This window comes from Oryzias latipes, chromosome 17, assembly GCF_053564925.1.
Source record: "Oryzias latipes strain Hd-rR chromosome 17, Olatipes_Hd-rR_3.1".
In the NCBI taxonomy this organism is placed as follows: Eukaryota; Metazoa; Chordata; class Actinopteri; order Beloniformes; family Adrianichthyidae; genus Oryzias; species Oryzias latipes.
Genome location: NC_136253.1, coordinates 6,483,275 through 6,501,145, shown reverse-complemented (window position 1 = coordinate 6,501,145; position 17,871 = coordinate 6,483,275). Strand labels below are relative to the sequence as shown.

Here is a 17,871-nt window from a genome sequence, read left to right as displayed (position 1 = left end):
TTATGAGCTGTATCTGCACCAATAAAGCCAAACCTTCATCTCCAGTGTCAATACTCATCAAATACTCTTTCATTCTGGCTTCGATTGAACAGGTTTGGCTAACAGGGGATTTTTTTTTATTACTCTTCCCTTCACTTACCAGTATTAGCTTTCATGGACTGAACTATGAGCCAAATCCACCCTCAATACAAGGAGATTCAGGTCTCCTGGAGAGAGGCTGGTTTATATTAAAGAAGAAGAAATTCAACTAAACCTCCAAGCGATGCGAGGCTTCAGAGACGGAGCTGCGGCTCTTACCTTGCATTGTTGTGCTTGTTGGCTCTGGGAAGAGTGGAATGAGCAGGAGATAGATGAGGTAGACGAAGGACAGGACGTTGTACCTGAAAAGGCAAGCTGTGGAGAAAAAAAGAGAATTCACCTTCAGATGATAAAAAAAACAACAATCCTGCTCCGAGTACAGAACCCCGGGGTCCTCAAACGCCTCAAACTGCGTTTTTCAGACTTCAACTATGAATGGAGAGCAGGAGAAGGTGCTGGGTTTTCTTTTCGTTGATTTCATCTGAATCCAAATAACATTTAGTATTTCCAGCTTCTTAGAAAACCCAAAGTTCATCACAAATACGGAAGAAAAAGCTCTTTTCAGTAAAAGAAATATACCAAGACTTCACCAGGCAAAAATCTCCAACTATGAGCATTCAAAAATGTTCAAAATGAAAAATTTTGGTTTTTAAAACTTTTTACATATTAATCAGGTTTATTTACAAAAGAGCCACAAGTTAAATATACAGAAATCTAGCACCACTCTTGTAAATCAAAATATTGAAAAAGAAACCTGATTGCAAGTAAAATGTTCCCCCTTGTGTATTTATTTTTCATATTTCCAAATTCTTTTGCCAAATTGTTCATTGCTGGTTGAAAGAGTTGACATAAATCGTAATTTTTTTTAAGGAACACCATCATTCCTAAACCGTCATTATCAGAAACCTTTTCCAGAGTTTCTTACTATATTTGACTAATAAAACAGTGAGGGGATTCAGGCCGTCCTCAAACACCTCATCCAGCAGGAAGTCCTTTAATCCCACTGATGAAAGGAAAAATGCTTAAGGGCAAACATGACTTCTAGAAAAAAAAACAATTATTGATCCTGAGACCAAACGACCAGCTCACCTGACCTGGGCTTTTACCTACAACAGCTCACATTACTCACTAAGTGATCATCAATTAATGCCTCCAAAATGAGCAACGCCGCCTTAAAATCAACTTCCGCCTTTCAGGAAAACTAAATGAGCAGCAGAGCGTTCCATCACTCACATCAGCGATAAACGCTCCAAAGTGAGTATTCCATGTGGGATGGGTCTGGGAGCTTTTTCAGGTGTGGGAGAAGGAATGAAGCACACAGTGACTCAGTGTTGGATGTGGACACTCCGCCTGACCTCCATATTTCTCTTTACTGTTATATCAACAAGCTCAGAGTTTACAACCCGCCCGTCCGCGCCACTTATCATCCAAGTCGCCGCCATCGGCAGCTACTGGAGCTGCAGCAGAAAAATTACACATAACTGCAGAAAATTGTGCTTTTATTTGTCTTTGCACAGTCAATGGAGCTATTCATGGACATCTGACTTGGCTCTGGCTTCTCCCTCAGAGAGGTAAGGGCAGGACCCCCGTTTCTCTCTGCAGTCAGATACTGAGCTTTCAGGAAAGGCCAACAACAGTCAGTAAAGGCCGTGGGGCCTGCATGCCGTCTCTGGGCAAATCACAAACATCTGCAGATTTCTGTTATGACCTTTGACGCAAGACGGCCAAACCGCAAATGCAATGACATTAGAAACTAGAAGGAGCTGCATTTCCAGGAGAAAATGCAGGGTTGAATGCTGTACTGCTGAAGAAAAATGAAACTTAAAGGGTAATAATTGTCACAAAAAGAAAAAAAAAGAACAAATTTGACTATAATTAAGTGAAAACAGCACAATAACAAAAAAGATATTTTAGTGAAAAATGCCAGCGAGCTTCTGCACCAAGGATTCCCCATGGTTTTCAATGGAGGCAAAAATCCTGGAATATCTTGAAAGGTTTAAGGATTTGAAGGATCAAAAGTCATAGCTAGAAAAAGAACATTTGAATAGTTGAATTGTTAAAATAGCTGAAAAATCGTAGGAGTTAAGTTTAAAAAAATGGCGAAAAATACTATATTAAAGAAAGAGAAACAGGAAAACAATGGGTTGAAAGCTATAAAGCATTCAACCAATAAAAGGAGCTTAATGGTTATTGTTTTTTCTTCTTCTACAAAGACAAAAAGGACATAAAAGCTTTCAGGCTGATGAGACGCAAACTTCTTACATTTGTTTCGTTTTAACATCTGCCCAATTACTTTTTACCTAATTTCTATTCAATCTGCCTTTACTTAGTTTCAAAATACTCGTTGTGTTGATGATCCCATTAATCCATCTTCCCGGGTTTTTGAGTGTCTGCTTTAGACGCTGGTCTGCAGATACTTGACCACAGCCCTGCCTGACCGTTTTCCTCTGCCGTGTGACTCACCGTCTCAGGAAAATAAAACTTCAGACGTGGGATTATTGCTAAAAGAAAAAATCCCCATTCAAAGCTGAATTGGGCTTTTGTTTCTCCCTGCAGGAGCGCTTATCACACACTGAAAGACACATGGAGGGAAAGAAGCTATCCAACTTTAAGAAATCATAAATAAATAACGGAGGCCCTGCAGTGCCGGGATAAACCGAGCACAGGGAGATAAGACAGGAATTTAGGGATTTTTTGAGAAAAGCCATAAAGTCTGTATAGATTCTCAGTCATCCAAATCGTGATAAAATGAAATGTTCTGAAAAGAATTCAACTGGTTTGAACACGTTTGGCCTGTCATCCGAGCGGCCGCTCGGATGACAGGCCAAACGTCTTCAAACCAGTTGAATTTGATGTTTTGAACACGTCAGTGTCTCTTAAATCTGACATCAGCTTCATTCATCCATCATAAAACCTCAACATTTGAACATCTTTCAGGAGCTAGAGAGCAAACGTCTCTTCCTGAAGATGTTTATCTGTAAAGTGGTTCTCAGGTTGGAGTGTATTTTAAAAAGCGTTGGATGTTAGAGAAGCGCTTGAATGAAAACCCTGAAGATAACTGAAAACTTGCCGGTTTTTGGGAGGTGGATTCAATCTGGAAGTATTTTGACTGGATGTCACGAAATGTGCCTTTAAAGCTAAACTGGTTTGAAACCAAAATACTAACAATTGTTCATAATCTGTTTCATAAATCCTGAAATTATGATGAACATTTTTATTTCTGACTTATTATTGATGCAGTTTTTTGTCTTACTATATGAGTTTAAAAAAAAAAATAACCACATATTTTAAATTAAATTAAATGAAGAAATAAAAAGAAGCAAAAGAATAAACATCTCCAGCTCCTCCTCCTCCTGGACATCCAATTATGATTTTTAATTTTTTTGTTTCCAAGGCAGAAAGGTGAAATTCCAAAATCCTGTCTGTAACTGAATGCATCATTGAATCCACAACTGTGCTTAAATGTGGGCAACACACGCAGCAGTGGAGCAGATGACTCTGCCCCCAAAACCAAACCAGTTTGAAGGACATATTGTACTTTTTTCTTTGAAAAATCTATTTCTGTGACAGACCAGAGCTGACAGCAGCCAATCAACACAGTTGTTCTCTGACAAAGAGAGCTGGCTCTGACTGTGTCGTCTATTATTTCCCAATCGGGAAGTTGGAAATGATGTTCACTCGTTTATTATGGAAGGCTCCATTAGTAGAAAACAAGATGTAACCAGATCTGAGGGATCAATACAATCGTCTGCAGCAGAAATGCAGATGACAGAAATGCGAGGATTTCTGAAGAACCTATGGAGTGGATGGATTCCATGTTTCAGTTTGGCGTGAGGCGGTGCCAGCACAGCGGGCTTCGTCTGCAAAAAGTTCCAGATTTCTGACCGCATGAACGTGTTCACTTCTAGCAGCAGACGAGGGCTGAATTTCTTAGTGTTTTGCAAAATAATAGGATAGTGTTGAATTATCAGATTTGGTATGTTGATCAAATCATTGAATAACACGGATAAAGCATGCGAGTCACACAAAAAAACATGACATGTTTTCCTGCAAACTTTTATGTGCTAAACTGAATTAGTTCATTTCCAAGTCTTTCTTTATAATACTGTAAGCAACATGATTTATCTGAAAATGAATGCAAGAAAAGAGGATAAAAAGCACCCTCTATTTATTTTTTGAATGTTTTTCTTTTTTTAATACGTTACCTCTACTATTTCGATTCATAAATTGCATATTTGCACACCAAACTACCTCTCATTTTTGTCAAATTGATGTCCTCTATTCGTATTGAGCTGCACGAATCTCGTTTCAATTTACAGGCAGAACTGTAGGAAACGTAGTTTTTATGTTTAGCAAAAAGCAAAAACCACACACATCGCAGTCTCTGAACCATTGAAGCCGCAGCTTTTTCCTCATGGTTAGTGTGGCTTGTAGCTGAACTCACAGCTTCGGACTCACAAAGTTCAACTGATCCAGAAAACATCAGCAGGACACCACCCTGCAGGACTCGGGTTTGGTGCCCCTGACGGAGGAGAACATCAACCCTTTCAAGGCTAAACTCCGCAAAAAAAACAACAGTTTTAGTTATTTTGCTTAAATTAAGTCAAATTTGTTGCTTTGACGTAATACTGCAATCTTTAAAAAATGTTTAAATATGATAATCACATTTTTTACGCATTTAAAAACCTTTTGATTCATTTCTTTTGTAAAAGAATCCTTGTGGTATCAAAGCCAAACTGCTTAGTTTACTAATAAATCAAATGTGTTTTAGGTGATTCATTGGGAGGAGAAACTGAAGTACTTGTCACCCAGCGCATCATTTGTCCTTGTTTTCCATTTTAAAGTCCCATCACTGGGGTTTAGATAAAGTTCTCGGATCCGTATGGATTTTTCTCTGTCCGTGTCCATCCTGATCCCACAGATGCTGCTGGCGCCGGAGCGCGTGCACGTGACCTCTGTTACCATCAAAGCGCCCTGACTCACTGCTCCTCACACGACAGTTTCAACACCTGATGGGACTAAAGTTCCTCCTCTTGATGTTCTCTAAACTCTGCCAGTGAACACATAAACAGCAGACTGTTTGATCAGAAAACTGCAGTGGGGAGCTCCTGCTCGTGTGTTGCTGGAGGGGATTGTGTACCTATGGGCCTAGCAGCTGTGTGCGTCTCAATAGAGGTGCTGTCAGATGGCCAACAGGAAACGGCGACTGTGAAGCGTCATCAGGCGGCTCTGTCACTAGCACATGAAAAGCAGCATGCATGACACACATCAGAATTATTACAGCAAAGGTCGATTTGATTTTTAGGAGATGTATTTTCCAGTATTTTATCCGAACTGAGCTCTGAGATAACAGAAAAAAAAACGTCTAATTAGCACGAATGAAGGGAATGTGTGTCTTTCTCCACCTGTCAGTAGCCTTTCAGAGCTGTGGAGTTTGACAGGAGCTCATTGGCACTTTGAAAACGCATCAAATATTAAAGGTATGTTTACGATAAAAGGGAAGGCGTTTCTTCTCTCCCTTACAACCACATTATTAATTCATACTGTTAAAACGACTTTCCATGAATTAATGTAGACAATGCTTGGCCTCCTAATTGCTTTTGGGTGCATCGGCCTGTGGAGCGCTGCATTATGGTGAAACTGAGTGGCCTTTATCTCTGGAAAGCCTGCCGTTAGTCTTTAAAGTACCTCCGCCTCACACAGACACCACAATGGAACCTCAGCGACACTTGCAAAATAATCACTTCTCGCCTGCGGCCTACCACAGAATTATAGCTACAAGTTAGCTCTGCTTGAAGGTGCGAGCTCAGCTGCAGCTGCTGCATCCTCGTGTGTCCAAAACCAAACAGCCAGAATGAATCACCTACATCTGCACAGCAAATGAGTGGATCAGCTGGAAACCTTTAATAAGTGAGTGGAGCTCTTTTTATTTCTTTTTTAACAAGGTGGAGGAACCTGTAAACAAACTCCTCCTGCAATTTAGAGGAAAACAGACCCAACAGTGAGTCAAGAGCTGCCTGACGAACAACAGTCAAAACCAGGAGAGAAATCACACAAGCATCTCCACACTGTGCTGTGATGCAATCCAGCCACACATCCTCTGCGCACTGCAATTAGGTTGTGCTCCACTCAGAGGGAGACTAAATAAAAACAAATCTGTCATTTAAATAACTTTTAACAATCACAAAACGTTTCTAAATGCAACAGGTTTCTTTTTTTTGTATAAAAACACAGTTAAGGACAGCAGTGGATCTGTGCGCAATCTTCAGGAGGATGAACCTCCAGCATCATGAGGTCAAACAGAAACTTCCAGCATCCTGATAAAAAAGGATCAAATGCGCGTGATCCCTTAATCAACATCATTGATGAGACGGATTCTTAGTATAATTAACGGATAACTGATGGTGTAACTCCACCTGGGTGGATGCAGGACAGATGAGGGGGAAACTCACCGGCTGAGAGACACATCGGCAGGAGCAGCCTGAATATCAGCCCGCACACCACCTGAGAGGCCATGACTGTGTGTGCAGCCGGCGTGCAGCCCTGGTCGGAGAAGCGGGAGAATGTCTCTCTAAAGTTGCTGTCGCATCCCAGACTCCCGCGCTCCGTCAAACTCCGACAGCCTGTCCCGCACGGCCGCGTCGGCTCCCCCCTGCTGATGACACCTGGACTCCGGCCAGGTCCGAGGTCCGCTGCTGCTGCAGGTTTCTCCCCCCACAAGTAATGTCACCATGATAGAGAACCATAACGGATCACGGCTGCGCCGAGGTCATGCTGCTGTGGCGGAGCGGCTGCGCTCTCAGGTGCGCAAAACAGCGGCGCTGGGAACCCGCGCAAAGAAAGAAGAATGGAGCCAACAAGTCCTCAAGTAATTCACCCCACTTTTTTCTTTTCTAACAACCCAATTATATCAATTAGGAGCAGTTCCACTGTCTTCACTACAGCTCTTTACTGGGGGTCTTTGACGGAAGCCGCAGAAACCAAATCCGGGAGGTCGATAACCTGCGAAATCTTGGAGAAATGTGACTTTCTGACTTCTGGCGTAGACTCTCCTCACCAACAAGCGGATAAAGCCACACAGGAGAGTGACAGGGGGTTCAGCCAATCAGAAGTGAGCGAATAGCTCCAGACCCGGCCCCCTGAAATAATTGGAACCAAGAGGTGGGACGGCAGATGGATGGAAGTGCTCCAAGTTTGAAAAAAAGCGTTCTCCGCAGCATCGATGAGGTTCCACAAAAGCGCATTCCCGCCGTTTGACAGGAAGCGCGAAACCTGTTGACATCAACAGAGCAGAAGTAGTTTAGAGGAGGACCTCTGACTTCCACTGCAAGCTGACCTTAGCCCTGATGGAGTTTAGAGAGAAACAGTGACATCTACTGGTTAGAAAAGTGAACTACACGCCGCAGATAAACTCATCCTTTCACGATTTTTATCACAATCAGCAATATTACCTTTAAGTCATTGGACAAACAAAATACATCCACCCTCTAAATTTTGGTGTTTGAGTTGAATTTGAACAACATTTGTTTGATCTGGAGACATTTTCCTCTGGAGCTCTTCCTTTCTCCTGACGCTCACTTCCTCCGCTTTGTTCTGTCTTCCTGTCTTCCTGCTTCCAGATGCTGCTCAAAGGCACTCATTCAGGCTGTTTTTTTAAACAAAACTGTAACTCTGAAGCCAAAAAGCAAAACAATTGGAGGAGAGTCATATTTTCCTTTTGTGCTGTACAAGTCAGACTGAGCTCCACATGAACAAAAAAGATCAATTGTAAAGTTTTTTTTTCTTAATAGAATTCTACCCGTTTTAAAACTAAACTGTTCCTCCACATACTGTGCCTTCGTTTCTGCCAACCTGACCTTTTATTACTATTCTTTAATTTTTTGTTTAATAGTTGTTTTTTTAAGGTTTTCTTCTTGATTCCTGTCTAATTGTTTTTATCGTTTTTGCATTTTCTTTCATTCATTGATGTAATATTGTTTGCAGCACTTCGGGCCTCCTTGAATGGTGGTGGAAGGTTCCCTATTAATGAATAAATGAAATGATGAAAGGAAATTTTGATGAGAATAAAACTGGGAACAGGAGTGAAGTACAGATATTTCGGGTCAATTTTCTCCAGAATGAGCCTCAAAGTCTGCCTCCCCCCTCTAAAAATATAAAAACACTGATTTGTTTTTGTTATTGTTACTATCATGATAAATATTGGTGTACATTTGTGTCATGTTGGGGGAAAAGAGTTATATCAATAAATATTTATTTAAAATATAAGTGAACTACTTTTTACAAAAAAAAAAAACCATAATCATAAAAAGAAAATAGCCTTTTAATGAATACGAAATAGTTTTCACAGAAGTTGACATGACTTCCCTTCAAAATAAAAGACACAATCCTGTCCATGCAGCAAAGGTAATAGAAGGTAGGGGGATGTCTGCAAAAGGAAACAGCAGATGTGCATCTCAGCCAGAAATGTGTAAACCTAAACATTTAATAAAGCTAATTAAGTGACCCTAGCCATATTATTTAACCTTAAGGTGGACTTTAAATCATTGTTTGTTCAAAAATAATGTCAACCTTAATTATGATTGTACCCACTTACTTCTAAATGTCTTTTGTGGTACATGACTCACAAAACTCTGTCAAACTGTTTTAGTTCGACTTGTAGTATGTACTATCCTTCAACTAATTTTGAATAAGTTGAATAAAGTTTGATCAGATTTTTTTTCCTTCAATACTTACTTTTTACTTTATGGTGAATTTTTTAAATTAGAAACGTTTTATTTTTCTTCAACCAAAGATTCACAGGAGGCACCAGAGCCCCTTGACTCCTGTTGGAGTCACGAAGCTGCTGGAGCCAAACCAGCTACTGTTGGGTGAAGGCGGGGTTCACCCTGACCAGGTCACCAGTCTGCCACAGGCCCTGCAGATATCATGTTCAGAACAAGTAGGATATAATAAATCAGCTGGAATAAAAGGAGATGTAATCAACAGGAAAATGTGCTTAAATGTAATGTGGCTGAGCTGTGGTTCTTTTTTTTTCCTGAAGTATCCTTACATCAAAAAATGCTAAAAAGGAATGCTTGGCAAATGTTAAAAGCATGAGTGAGTGTGTCTTGGGGAGCTGTGGCTGAGCTGAATGTAATCAGATCTGGAACTGAGTCGGGTTGGGCTGAAGAATCAACAAGTGTGGAGACAGAATGAGTGAAGAGTCGTCTGATCACAGCTGCTGAGACATCTATGAAGTCTGACAGCGTTGGACTACAGAGAACTGACCATCTGACCCAAACACTTAGGACATCCTCTGTCATCTGAGAGCAGGAAAAGGAAAAGATGACCTTCTCATCCTGCATGTCGACATCCTCCAAACTGGTCATCAGGAGAGCTGGGCTGGGCCCTTCCTCATGGAAGACGCTCATCAGGAGAGGAAAGCGTCATCGTAGGATCACGAACTTCAGGCGTTTATCTGTTGCCAAAGAAATCCCAACTTAGGTTTTTAAATACGTCACAGACTATCAATTTAGAACTGACAAAAATACGCACGAATGATTCTATTTTCCATCATCAATTTGACCTTGAGTCAGCACTGAGTCACAAAAAATGTCCAAAATGTTCTTTAGAAAGTTGGCTGGAGCTGATCCGCTTTGCTGACTCACACAGAGAGAGGCCCCTCTGGATTCACCTGAGCAGATCAGTAAAGAACTCATTAAAATAAAAGAGAACATAAAAAGTTTTAATTTTGTCTCATTTTAATTTTTTATTTACAAACAGGCAAGATATTCTTGTAGCAATCTTTATTTCAAAAGTCTAAATGTAATTTGGAAATGAATACTTCCCGAAAATGAGAGGAAAACTTAAACTACAAGGCAATTCTGATGCTAAAAAATAGAAATTCAAAGCAGTTAATGAACTCAGTAGACAAAAAAGCTGAAAATCTGATCATGAGTTTGTTTATGAGAAAAAAAAATCCTCCAAACCTGACCATCCAAAACTGCACCAATCAGTCAAGCTAACTTCCACTGCTTTATGCCTGTATTGATCCAGACTGCAGTTTCTCTGATGTGCATGATGAGAGCGAGGAAAGGCCGGAGGCGCCAGAGCTGATCCAAACGACACCGCTGTGCCTTCATGTGGAAAAAACTGAGCTGCTGGAGCAACAAAGGTCCTGCTTTTACTGCACTGAATCACATTTTGACCCAAACAGAACCTGTGACATAAACAAATAGCCAAATGCAGGTTATGAAAAGCTGTCGACCTCTAACCTGAAGGTCCACTTTTCACTGGAGCTCCAGAGCGACTGCTGCGGCGTCCGTGTGGGAGCAGCAGAGCCGCCATCGACTCTCCTGACCAGCTGTCAGCTTCAATCGATAACCAACCGCTCTACATGGCAGCCCCTGATTTGTTTTTGCCAGTTGAAGTCCAGGTTTGCTGATGCGATCCCACAGGTAGATGCAAATCTTAAGTAACATCTGTCTTTGATTCATTATTCATCTGAAGAGAGAGTTATTGATGAACCCTTCAGAACTAATGACCTCTGCGGTGCAGCTTTGGGGCAAATTTCTCCTGACTCTCCTTTTTTTATTGCAAATTTAAGCAAGAGGTTATTAAATTCGTTAGTTTTTTTGGGTTGTCACAATGTGATGTGACACGAGTGGCCTGGTTTACATAGGAGGCAGATGACTTTTTGAGTTCAAGAACAGGTTTTTATTCTCTGTTACACCTTGGCTGCACAGCTCACTCATGCTCTCCCCCTTTTTCCACTGAGCTCCTTCTCTTCTATGGGCTCCAGTTCATTGGCTGGCCACGCCCAGGAAGGAAGCCACTTTTAAACAACAACAAAAAAAAAATCTAACACAAATGTCTTGTAAATGTCTTGTAAATTCTACAGTTAAAGTCCTGCAAATAAAGACATAAATAACTAAACAAAGAACTCAAATCATAACAACAAAAGGTATACAAAGAAATCCAAATTCTTTCCACTTCCTGTGCCCAACTATTAAACAGGAAGCAAAGGCCTTGGCTACCATTTTGTTCCTTGGGCACCAGGAAGAGAAGGTGAGAAACATGACAAAAATCAAACCAGTCTTAAACATTTGGTGATTGTGCTTTACATGCATGATGTGTCTATGATGAGCTATGACAGACAGGTGACAAGTAGATACATCTACTTTGTCACACAGGTGCTTGGTTTCTGACAGACCTCTGCTCCTCGGCAAAATATACGGTTTGTGTGCTCATGTTGGAATAACATAAGTGATGAAACAGCTCATGGTCTGGTCATGGGTCCTCATCTGTATTTTTGATAGTATTTAAATGACAAGAGGACAAAGTTCATGCATTCATGCTAAACCCCCAAAAACCTCATACGGTTTCGTGGAAAAAGATTCTGAACCTCTTGTTCTTGCTGACAGATGTGTAAAGAGGACAAACTGTCACAATAACAGGCAGATGGCTGGTTCCAAGTGCAGCAGCTTTATTAGCTCAGCTAAAAGTCCACAAAGATAAAGCAGGGTCAGGCAGGTAGGAGTCGATAACAGGCATAAGATCAACTGAAGAGAGACGGGGTAGTCAAGATTCCAGGCGAGAGTCAGTGCAAACAGAGTCAGAGACCAGGGGCCTCATTTATAAACGTTGCGTACGCACAAAAGAAGGCGTACGCCACTCTCTACGCAGTAGTTGAGATTTATAAAAAGCAAACTTGACGGGAAAATGTGCGGTCCTTCACGCAAGCTCTGACCCAGGCGTACGCACAAAAACGGGTGAAATGAGAAACGGCGACACCGTCGGCAGATGGAAGAAACACGTGAAAGTGAAAATGACAATACTGCCTCTCAGAAATAACATGAAGACTTCACAAAGCAAGTCTTACAATTAACAGCCTACACGAACACCCATTTGATCGATCAGCAGTGAAACAAACAAAAAAGATCAAACGAAAATTACAACAGAAATTCAAATGAACAATTATTTGCAAAAAGAAAAATGAAATATGTTCTGCAATATTGGCATGTTGTGCAATTCATCCTCATAAATAATATAGTTAACAGAACAAAATAATTTACAAAACTGATATTCTCGTCAGTGTGTCCGTCTGGCGGAGCAGATATAGGTGCGGACGGACGGACAGACGTACTAATTGTCCACTGGGGAAAGTTGTTTTCATATTAAAACATTTCTTCATAAACTATGGAATTATGGTATTCATACATATGCCTTTAGTTTATTTTATTTTATTTTTTGATAAAACCATGTATGGCGTATGTCTCAACCATTCAGAAAGCAACAAGAAATTACATTTGCGCTGAACAATTTCCCATTTCCACGTCGATTATTACCGACATCTGTAGCTTGTCAGATGCAATAAATGGATGGAAATAAAATGCCCCATCACAATGCGTAATGACGCACAATGGCTGATCTTGTGCTCTTAGAAGATGTGGCAAATGGAAGAATTCGGAGTGAACGCATCTTTAGACAGCAAGAAAACTTGCTTATGAGTGGCTTATGAGCCGGTCGCGACTTCATCGAGCCGTCCTTTTGGACCTCTGCGGGCTTTTGGGCCCGGCGTTACAGAGGAGCACTCGGAGGAACCACACGTGTCACCCGGTGCATCTGGCGCTCCGGTCCCCCCCATCCCCCACCGCACCCCCTCGGACCAGCCACGGTCCGAGGTTGTGAGGCTACAGCATTTACGGCGTCTGCCACCGTTTGCCACTCATGTGCCTTTTTGGCATCAGTAATGCCCACACTGTGCCCTCCAAACAACACTTTTCTCCTCTTTTCCACCTCGCCAACGATAACTTCTACTTCACATTGAGTGAAGTTACGTTTTTTTGATTTCCTCTCGGTGTTTGGCATGATTTCGCAATCAATGAATATTCATTTGTGGGCGTTTCACGGACTATTTATGGGCAACTATGGGCGTGTCATGAAGCCGCAAAAGCTGCGCAGCATTTAGAATCGGTTGTGATTTATTAAGGGAAAGACGCGTAGGATGTGCGTGCGCACGGTTTTATAAATCCGAATATTTCTGTGCGTACGCACGTCCTATGTTTCATCCGTACGCCACTTCTGACGCAAATCCTACGCAAAGTTTTATAAATGAGGCCCCAGAAGATCAGATCCAAACATAACACTCTGTAATGAAGGCAGACTGGCACAAACAATACTTTGCACTGAGTGTGGCTCAGTGCAGAGCTTAAGTAGACTGTGATTGATTGAATGAATGAGAGTCAGGTGTGCAGCATCCAGGAAGTGCACGCTGGGGTTGCTGGGAGATGACGTGCATTCAGAACTCTGGAGATGGTTCCCGCAGGTGACCAGAGGGGGAGACAGAACTCTGACTTCTGACATAAGATCTATTATGTTCATGTTTATGTTATAATGTTCATTCCTCACTAGAAACAGCCCCAAAGTGGTATTTTGATCCATTTACGCATCTCTGAGTATTCCTCTAAAACCTGCTCTCTGACCACCAGCCCCTCCCAGTCCACAGAGACGAGTGGTTTCTCACATTGTGACATCACAAAGTGGGGAACAGCCCCTTCCAGGAAGAGTCTGCACTTTGGCAGTTTTGCAGAGTCACACAAAACTACAGACACTCACGTTCACACCTAAGGGAGAATGATCAGCAGTCAACCTAAAAAGAATGTCTTTGTGGGAGGAAGACAGACGTGCACAAAAGAATATGCAAACCAGCCGGGTGATGGGATTTGAACGTTACCCTGCAGCACGTGATGCCTTCACATTCAAAGAAATAATTACTTCTTTTAAACAATGACAAAAGAATGAGCTGAAGAAAAATATTCATTATCTTTCTACCAGTCATGAACAGAAAAATTCTGATCTTGAATTTCCCTGCAACCTGCATCACTGTGTGGCGTGTGGCGCCTGACACTTCCAGGACTCAGCAGGAATGCAGGCCTCCTTGACCGAACACTCGGGCTATTTGCTTGGTGGATGCAGAGCAGCTCTTTGTGCTACTTTAGCGGCAAGATAATGGTCCTGCATAAAAGATGATTGAAGTCTTCTTATTGTGTCATCAAGGCTTTGATTGCCTCCGTTAAAGAGCCGGAAGAAGCTTGTATTAATGCACACATCCAGGAAGTTGGCCTCACCGTAAACGACTAACATGTTGACAGGCTGTTTGTGACGACACAACAGTTTACAGTAACCACGAGTGAAGCTGCTCACGCTATCAGCTTATGCATAATTGAGGGCTCTGGACGATGCACCTACGCAGGACGAAGTGAAGTTTTTAACACACCAATGATGGCCTGATAGGTCAAAAGGTCAACAGGAAATAAGTACAATGGCATCAGCTCTCCCTGAAAACACAAAGAAAGTGAAGGGTTGTGTCTGCAGACACAAAGAAGTTTTAGCTTTGCGATTTTCATTCAGAGGTCTGAGCAGAGTCTTTTCAGCTTCCCCTTCAGTCACAGAAACTCTCCCCCACTGACAGCAGCTCCGCTTCTATTTCAGAAGATTTAAACCCACAACAATAAATTATGCGGGGCTGGCGACTCCTCCTGAGAACTCTCAGCTTCCCCGTCCCCTCTGTCACATCCATCATCATTTTCTGCTGCTCAGGCTCATAACTCACGGTTTGGTTTGTGACTGTTTACGTTTCTGCGCTGGAGGCAACTACTGTCTGGGTTTTTCCTCGACAGATTTCCTCCTGTTTTTATCTGGTTTTCAGGTTTCTAAAATGTCAACGTAACATAAAAAAGTAAACTTCAACAAGTTTATTTAAAACGGAAAATAACATTTTCCTTTATTTCTCAAGCTTACACTGAAAGGTGCATTTCTGTGTGGAGGTTACATTATTTAGTCTTAGTTGTGAACATATTTTGACTCAAGGCCGTCTCTCACAGACCCATTCTGCACATATTGCACGCATGAAAATTGGTCATACGTGAATATACATGGAAAAATTGTGAAAATTTGTGGTCTTTCCGTGAAATTTTCACAGATATGTCACAAATAAGCAACATTATGGAAGAAGTACAAATAAACCAAGACAAGAACACGTAAATCAATGTAAACATTTGTGCGTCAATTATGTAATTTTAACATGAAATGTGCGCCGTATACGTGATGTAAAAGTTAGGACATTCTCTCAATCCTCTTCTGAATCATCCAAATGCTCTCTAGCAGACTTTAGACGGGCCTGCACATGTACTAGCTTTAGCAGGGGGACACGTCTTGCCCTGCATGGTTGGAGTCCCTGGCAGTGTAGTGTGTTACTGATGGTAGCGTTTGTTACTTTGGTTCCAGCTCTCTGCAGGTCATTCACTAGGTCCCCCGTGTGGTTCTGGGATGTTTGCTCACAGTTCGTTCTTGTGATCATTTTGACCCCACGGGGTGAGATCTTGGGGGGAGCCCCAGATGGAGGGAGATTATCAGTGGTCTTGTATGTCTTCCATGTCCTAATAGTTGATTTCTTCACACCAAACTGCTTACCTGTTGCAGATTCAGTCTTCCAGCCTGGTGCAGGTCAACAATCTGGTTTCTGGTGTCCTTAGACAGCTCTTTGGTCTTGGCCATAGTGGAGTTTGGAGAGTGACTGTTTGAGGTTGTGGACAGGTGTCTTTTATTTAGGTAACCAGTTCAAATAGGTGACATTAATACAGGTAACCAGTGGAGGACAGAGGATCCTCTACAGAACAAGTTACAGGTCTGTGAGAGACAGAATGTTTGTTTGTTTGTAGATGACCATTTAGTCTCTCATAGTTGATGTTCACCTATGAGGAATTTTACAGGCCTCTCTCATGCTTTTAAGTGGGAGAACTTGCACATTTGATGGCTGACTAAATACTTTTCTGCCCCACTGTACGTTGACATATGTGGAATGGTCGAGGAAATCCACAAATTTTTCTTTGCTTCTCGCAAAAATTATGCGCAATTGCGCAAGAACAGTGGTCACCGATCCTGTTCCTCGTGGGCTACCGTCCTGCTTGTTTTGCAGCTAACCCTGCTTTAGCAACTGCTGCTCACCTTGATCAGGTGCGTTTTGGGCTGATTCAATCCAGCTAATCAGCGTTTACTGGGTTAGCTGCAAAACAAGCAGTGCGGTAGCCCACGACGAACAGGATTGCTGACCCTTGAAATTACGTAATAATTGTGTATAAACTACATAAAATACGCCTAAACTCTGTAATTCTCAACCGACCAAAAATTTTGAACAGCTCAAAACCAAATTCACGTAAAGACCCGTCTGCTGGAACCCTCGACAGACATGACAAAGGAATGACGAACGCCAGAAAGACTCATGAATGACGCATGGATCACGCATGGATCATGGCTGTGTGACACGGCCTTTACAACTGATCTACAAAAATCTGCACAGAGGGCTTTGAAAATTGATCTGCTAACCAAACACTGTAATGTTGTCTATTCCTTCTTTTCTTTGTATTTGTTTATTTATTATAAAATAATCAATAAATGGATCAGTGTGTGTTGCAAACTCACATTTTTATAAATTTGCCTTTTTTTTATGAAAGCTTTTTTTTTTCGGACAAAAACTTTTACTGACAACTGATTAGCAGCCAGCACATTTTAATGTTGTCTGTTAAAGCATTACAGTAACCAGACAACAGTTTCAAGCAATGATGGACGTCTTTGGACTTTAAAGATCTACTTTCTTTGCAGCTTTTGACTGAGTCCAGGCACAAATATCACATAACAGAGAGGTTTGATGTTCATCTCTGCATCAAAAAGCTTCCTAACAATTGTGGGCATGAGTCAGATGTGAGTCATTTTTTCTGCTTTTGGCATTTTGCCTTTTTTTTTTTTAAACAGTGTTTCTCAAACCTCTCTCTGCATGTTTTGCTCGTTTCTCGCTTTAAGAACAAACTTTGGTGTTAAATCTGGTCTCTGATGAGCTGAAACAGGCGTGATAGAAACTAGAAAAAGTCCAACTTTTCTGTCAACTTTGATTCTTTTGGCGTGATCGTGTCAGATTACATTTTCTCTTTTCATGTCAGAATTAAGGATACATTAAGAGAACAAAGGGGAAAAATATTAGAAATAAGTTAACCTAATTTTTTTCCTGACGTATAATTTCTTCACCAGATAAACATCCATCCATCTTCTAAACCTGCTGCATTCTCTTTGGGGTCACAAGGATGCTGGAGCCTATCCAGCTACTAAGGAGCGAAGGTAGATTTACTGGACAGTTCACCAGAGCAGCAAAACACATGCACTCCAATTTGATATTCTAATGGAAGTTGTGAAATAAGATTAAAAACATTTTTACTTATGTAGAGCAAAGTATGTTTCTTCCTGTGCCGATAAGCAGCTTTTTAGATGAGCAGTCTCGTTTCTTCTCCATGAAAAAAAGACCACAAACTGAGTCTGGACTTTTAAGCAAACAGTGCTGTATCTGATCATCCCCCTAAGTGTTCATCTGGTGCCTGATGAAAATCTCAATCATTTCCATTCAAACAGCAGGGCTCCTCTCTGTGTTAAACTGGTTAGCAGTGAAGTTTAGCTGTATTAAGTCAGATAAAAGCCTTCATGAGCGCTGCCACTTCTCGCTGATAACCCTGCAATAACCTGTGCTGCATTAATGGAAGTGTAACAGTCTAAAAGTTTCCTGCTGAGCGCGCAAAAGTGTGCTGCTGCTGCTAATTTCATTTACTAAATGTTTACTGAGTGATCATTCAGAGGAAAAACAAACTCCTCCAGTGTGACAGCACATCTTCTGCAGCTGAACCTGTTCACAGCCTGATTCTTTCCAAAGGGTCATTGTGTTGTAGAAAAACCAAACAAAAAAAACAAAAAAATCTCTCGCTGGGATTC

At 41.5% G+C, this 17,871-nt stretch overlaps 1 protein-coding gene across 12 annotated transcripts in view; it reads right to left on the bottom strand.

Annotated features, from left to right (window-relative positions):
- piezo2b (piezo-type mechanosensitive ion channel component 2b) overlaps positions 1-7,026 on the bottom strand; it is a 105,660-nt gene extending 98,634 nt beyond the window's left edge. For all 12 annotated transcript variants that reach the window (XM_078935294.1, XM_078935300.1, XM_078935298.1 and 9 more), the window contains exons 1-2: positions 6,531-7,026; positions 298-393 (exon numbers count right to left, since the gene is read on the bottom strand). In XM_078935294.1, the coding sequence (XP_078791420.1) occupies positions 298-393; positions 6,531-6,594 (160 nt within the window). In that variant the 5' untranslated portion in view covers positions 6,595-7,026. The remainder of the gene's footprint in view (positions 1-297; positions 394-6,530) is intronic.
- Positions 7,027-17,871: the final 10,845 nt, after the last annotated feature.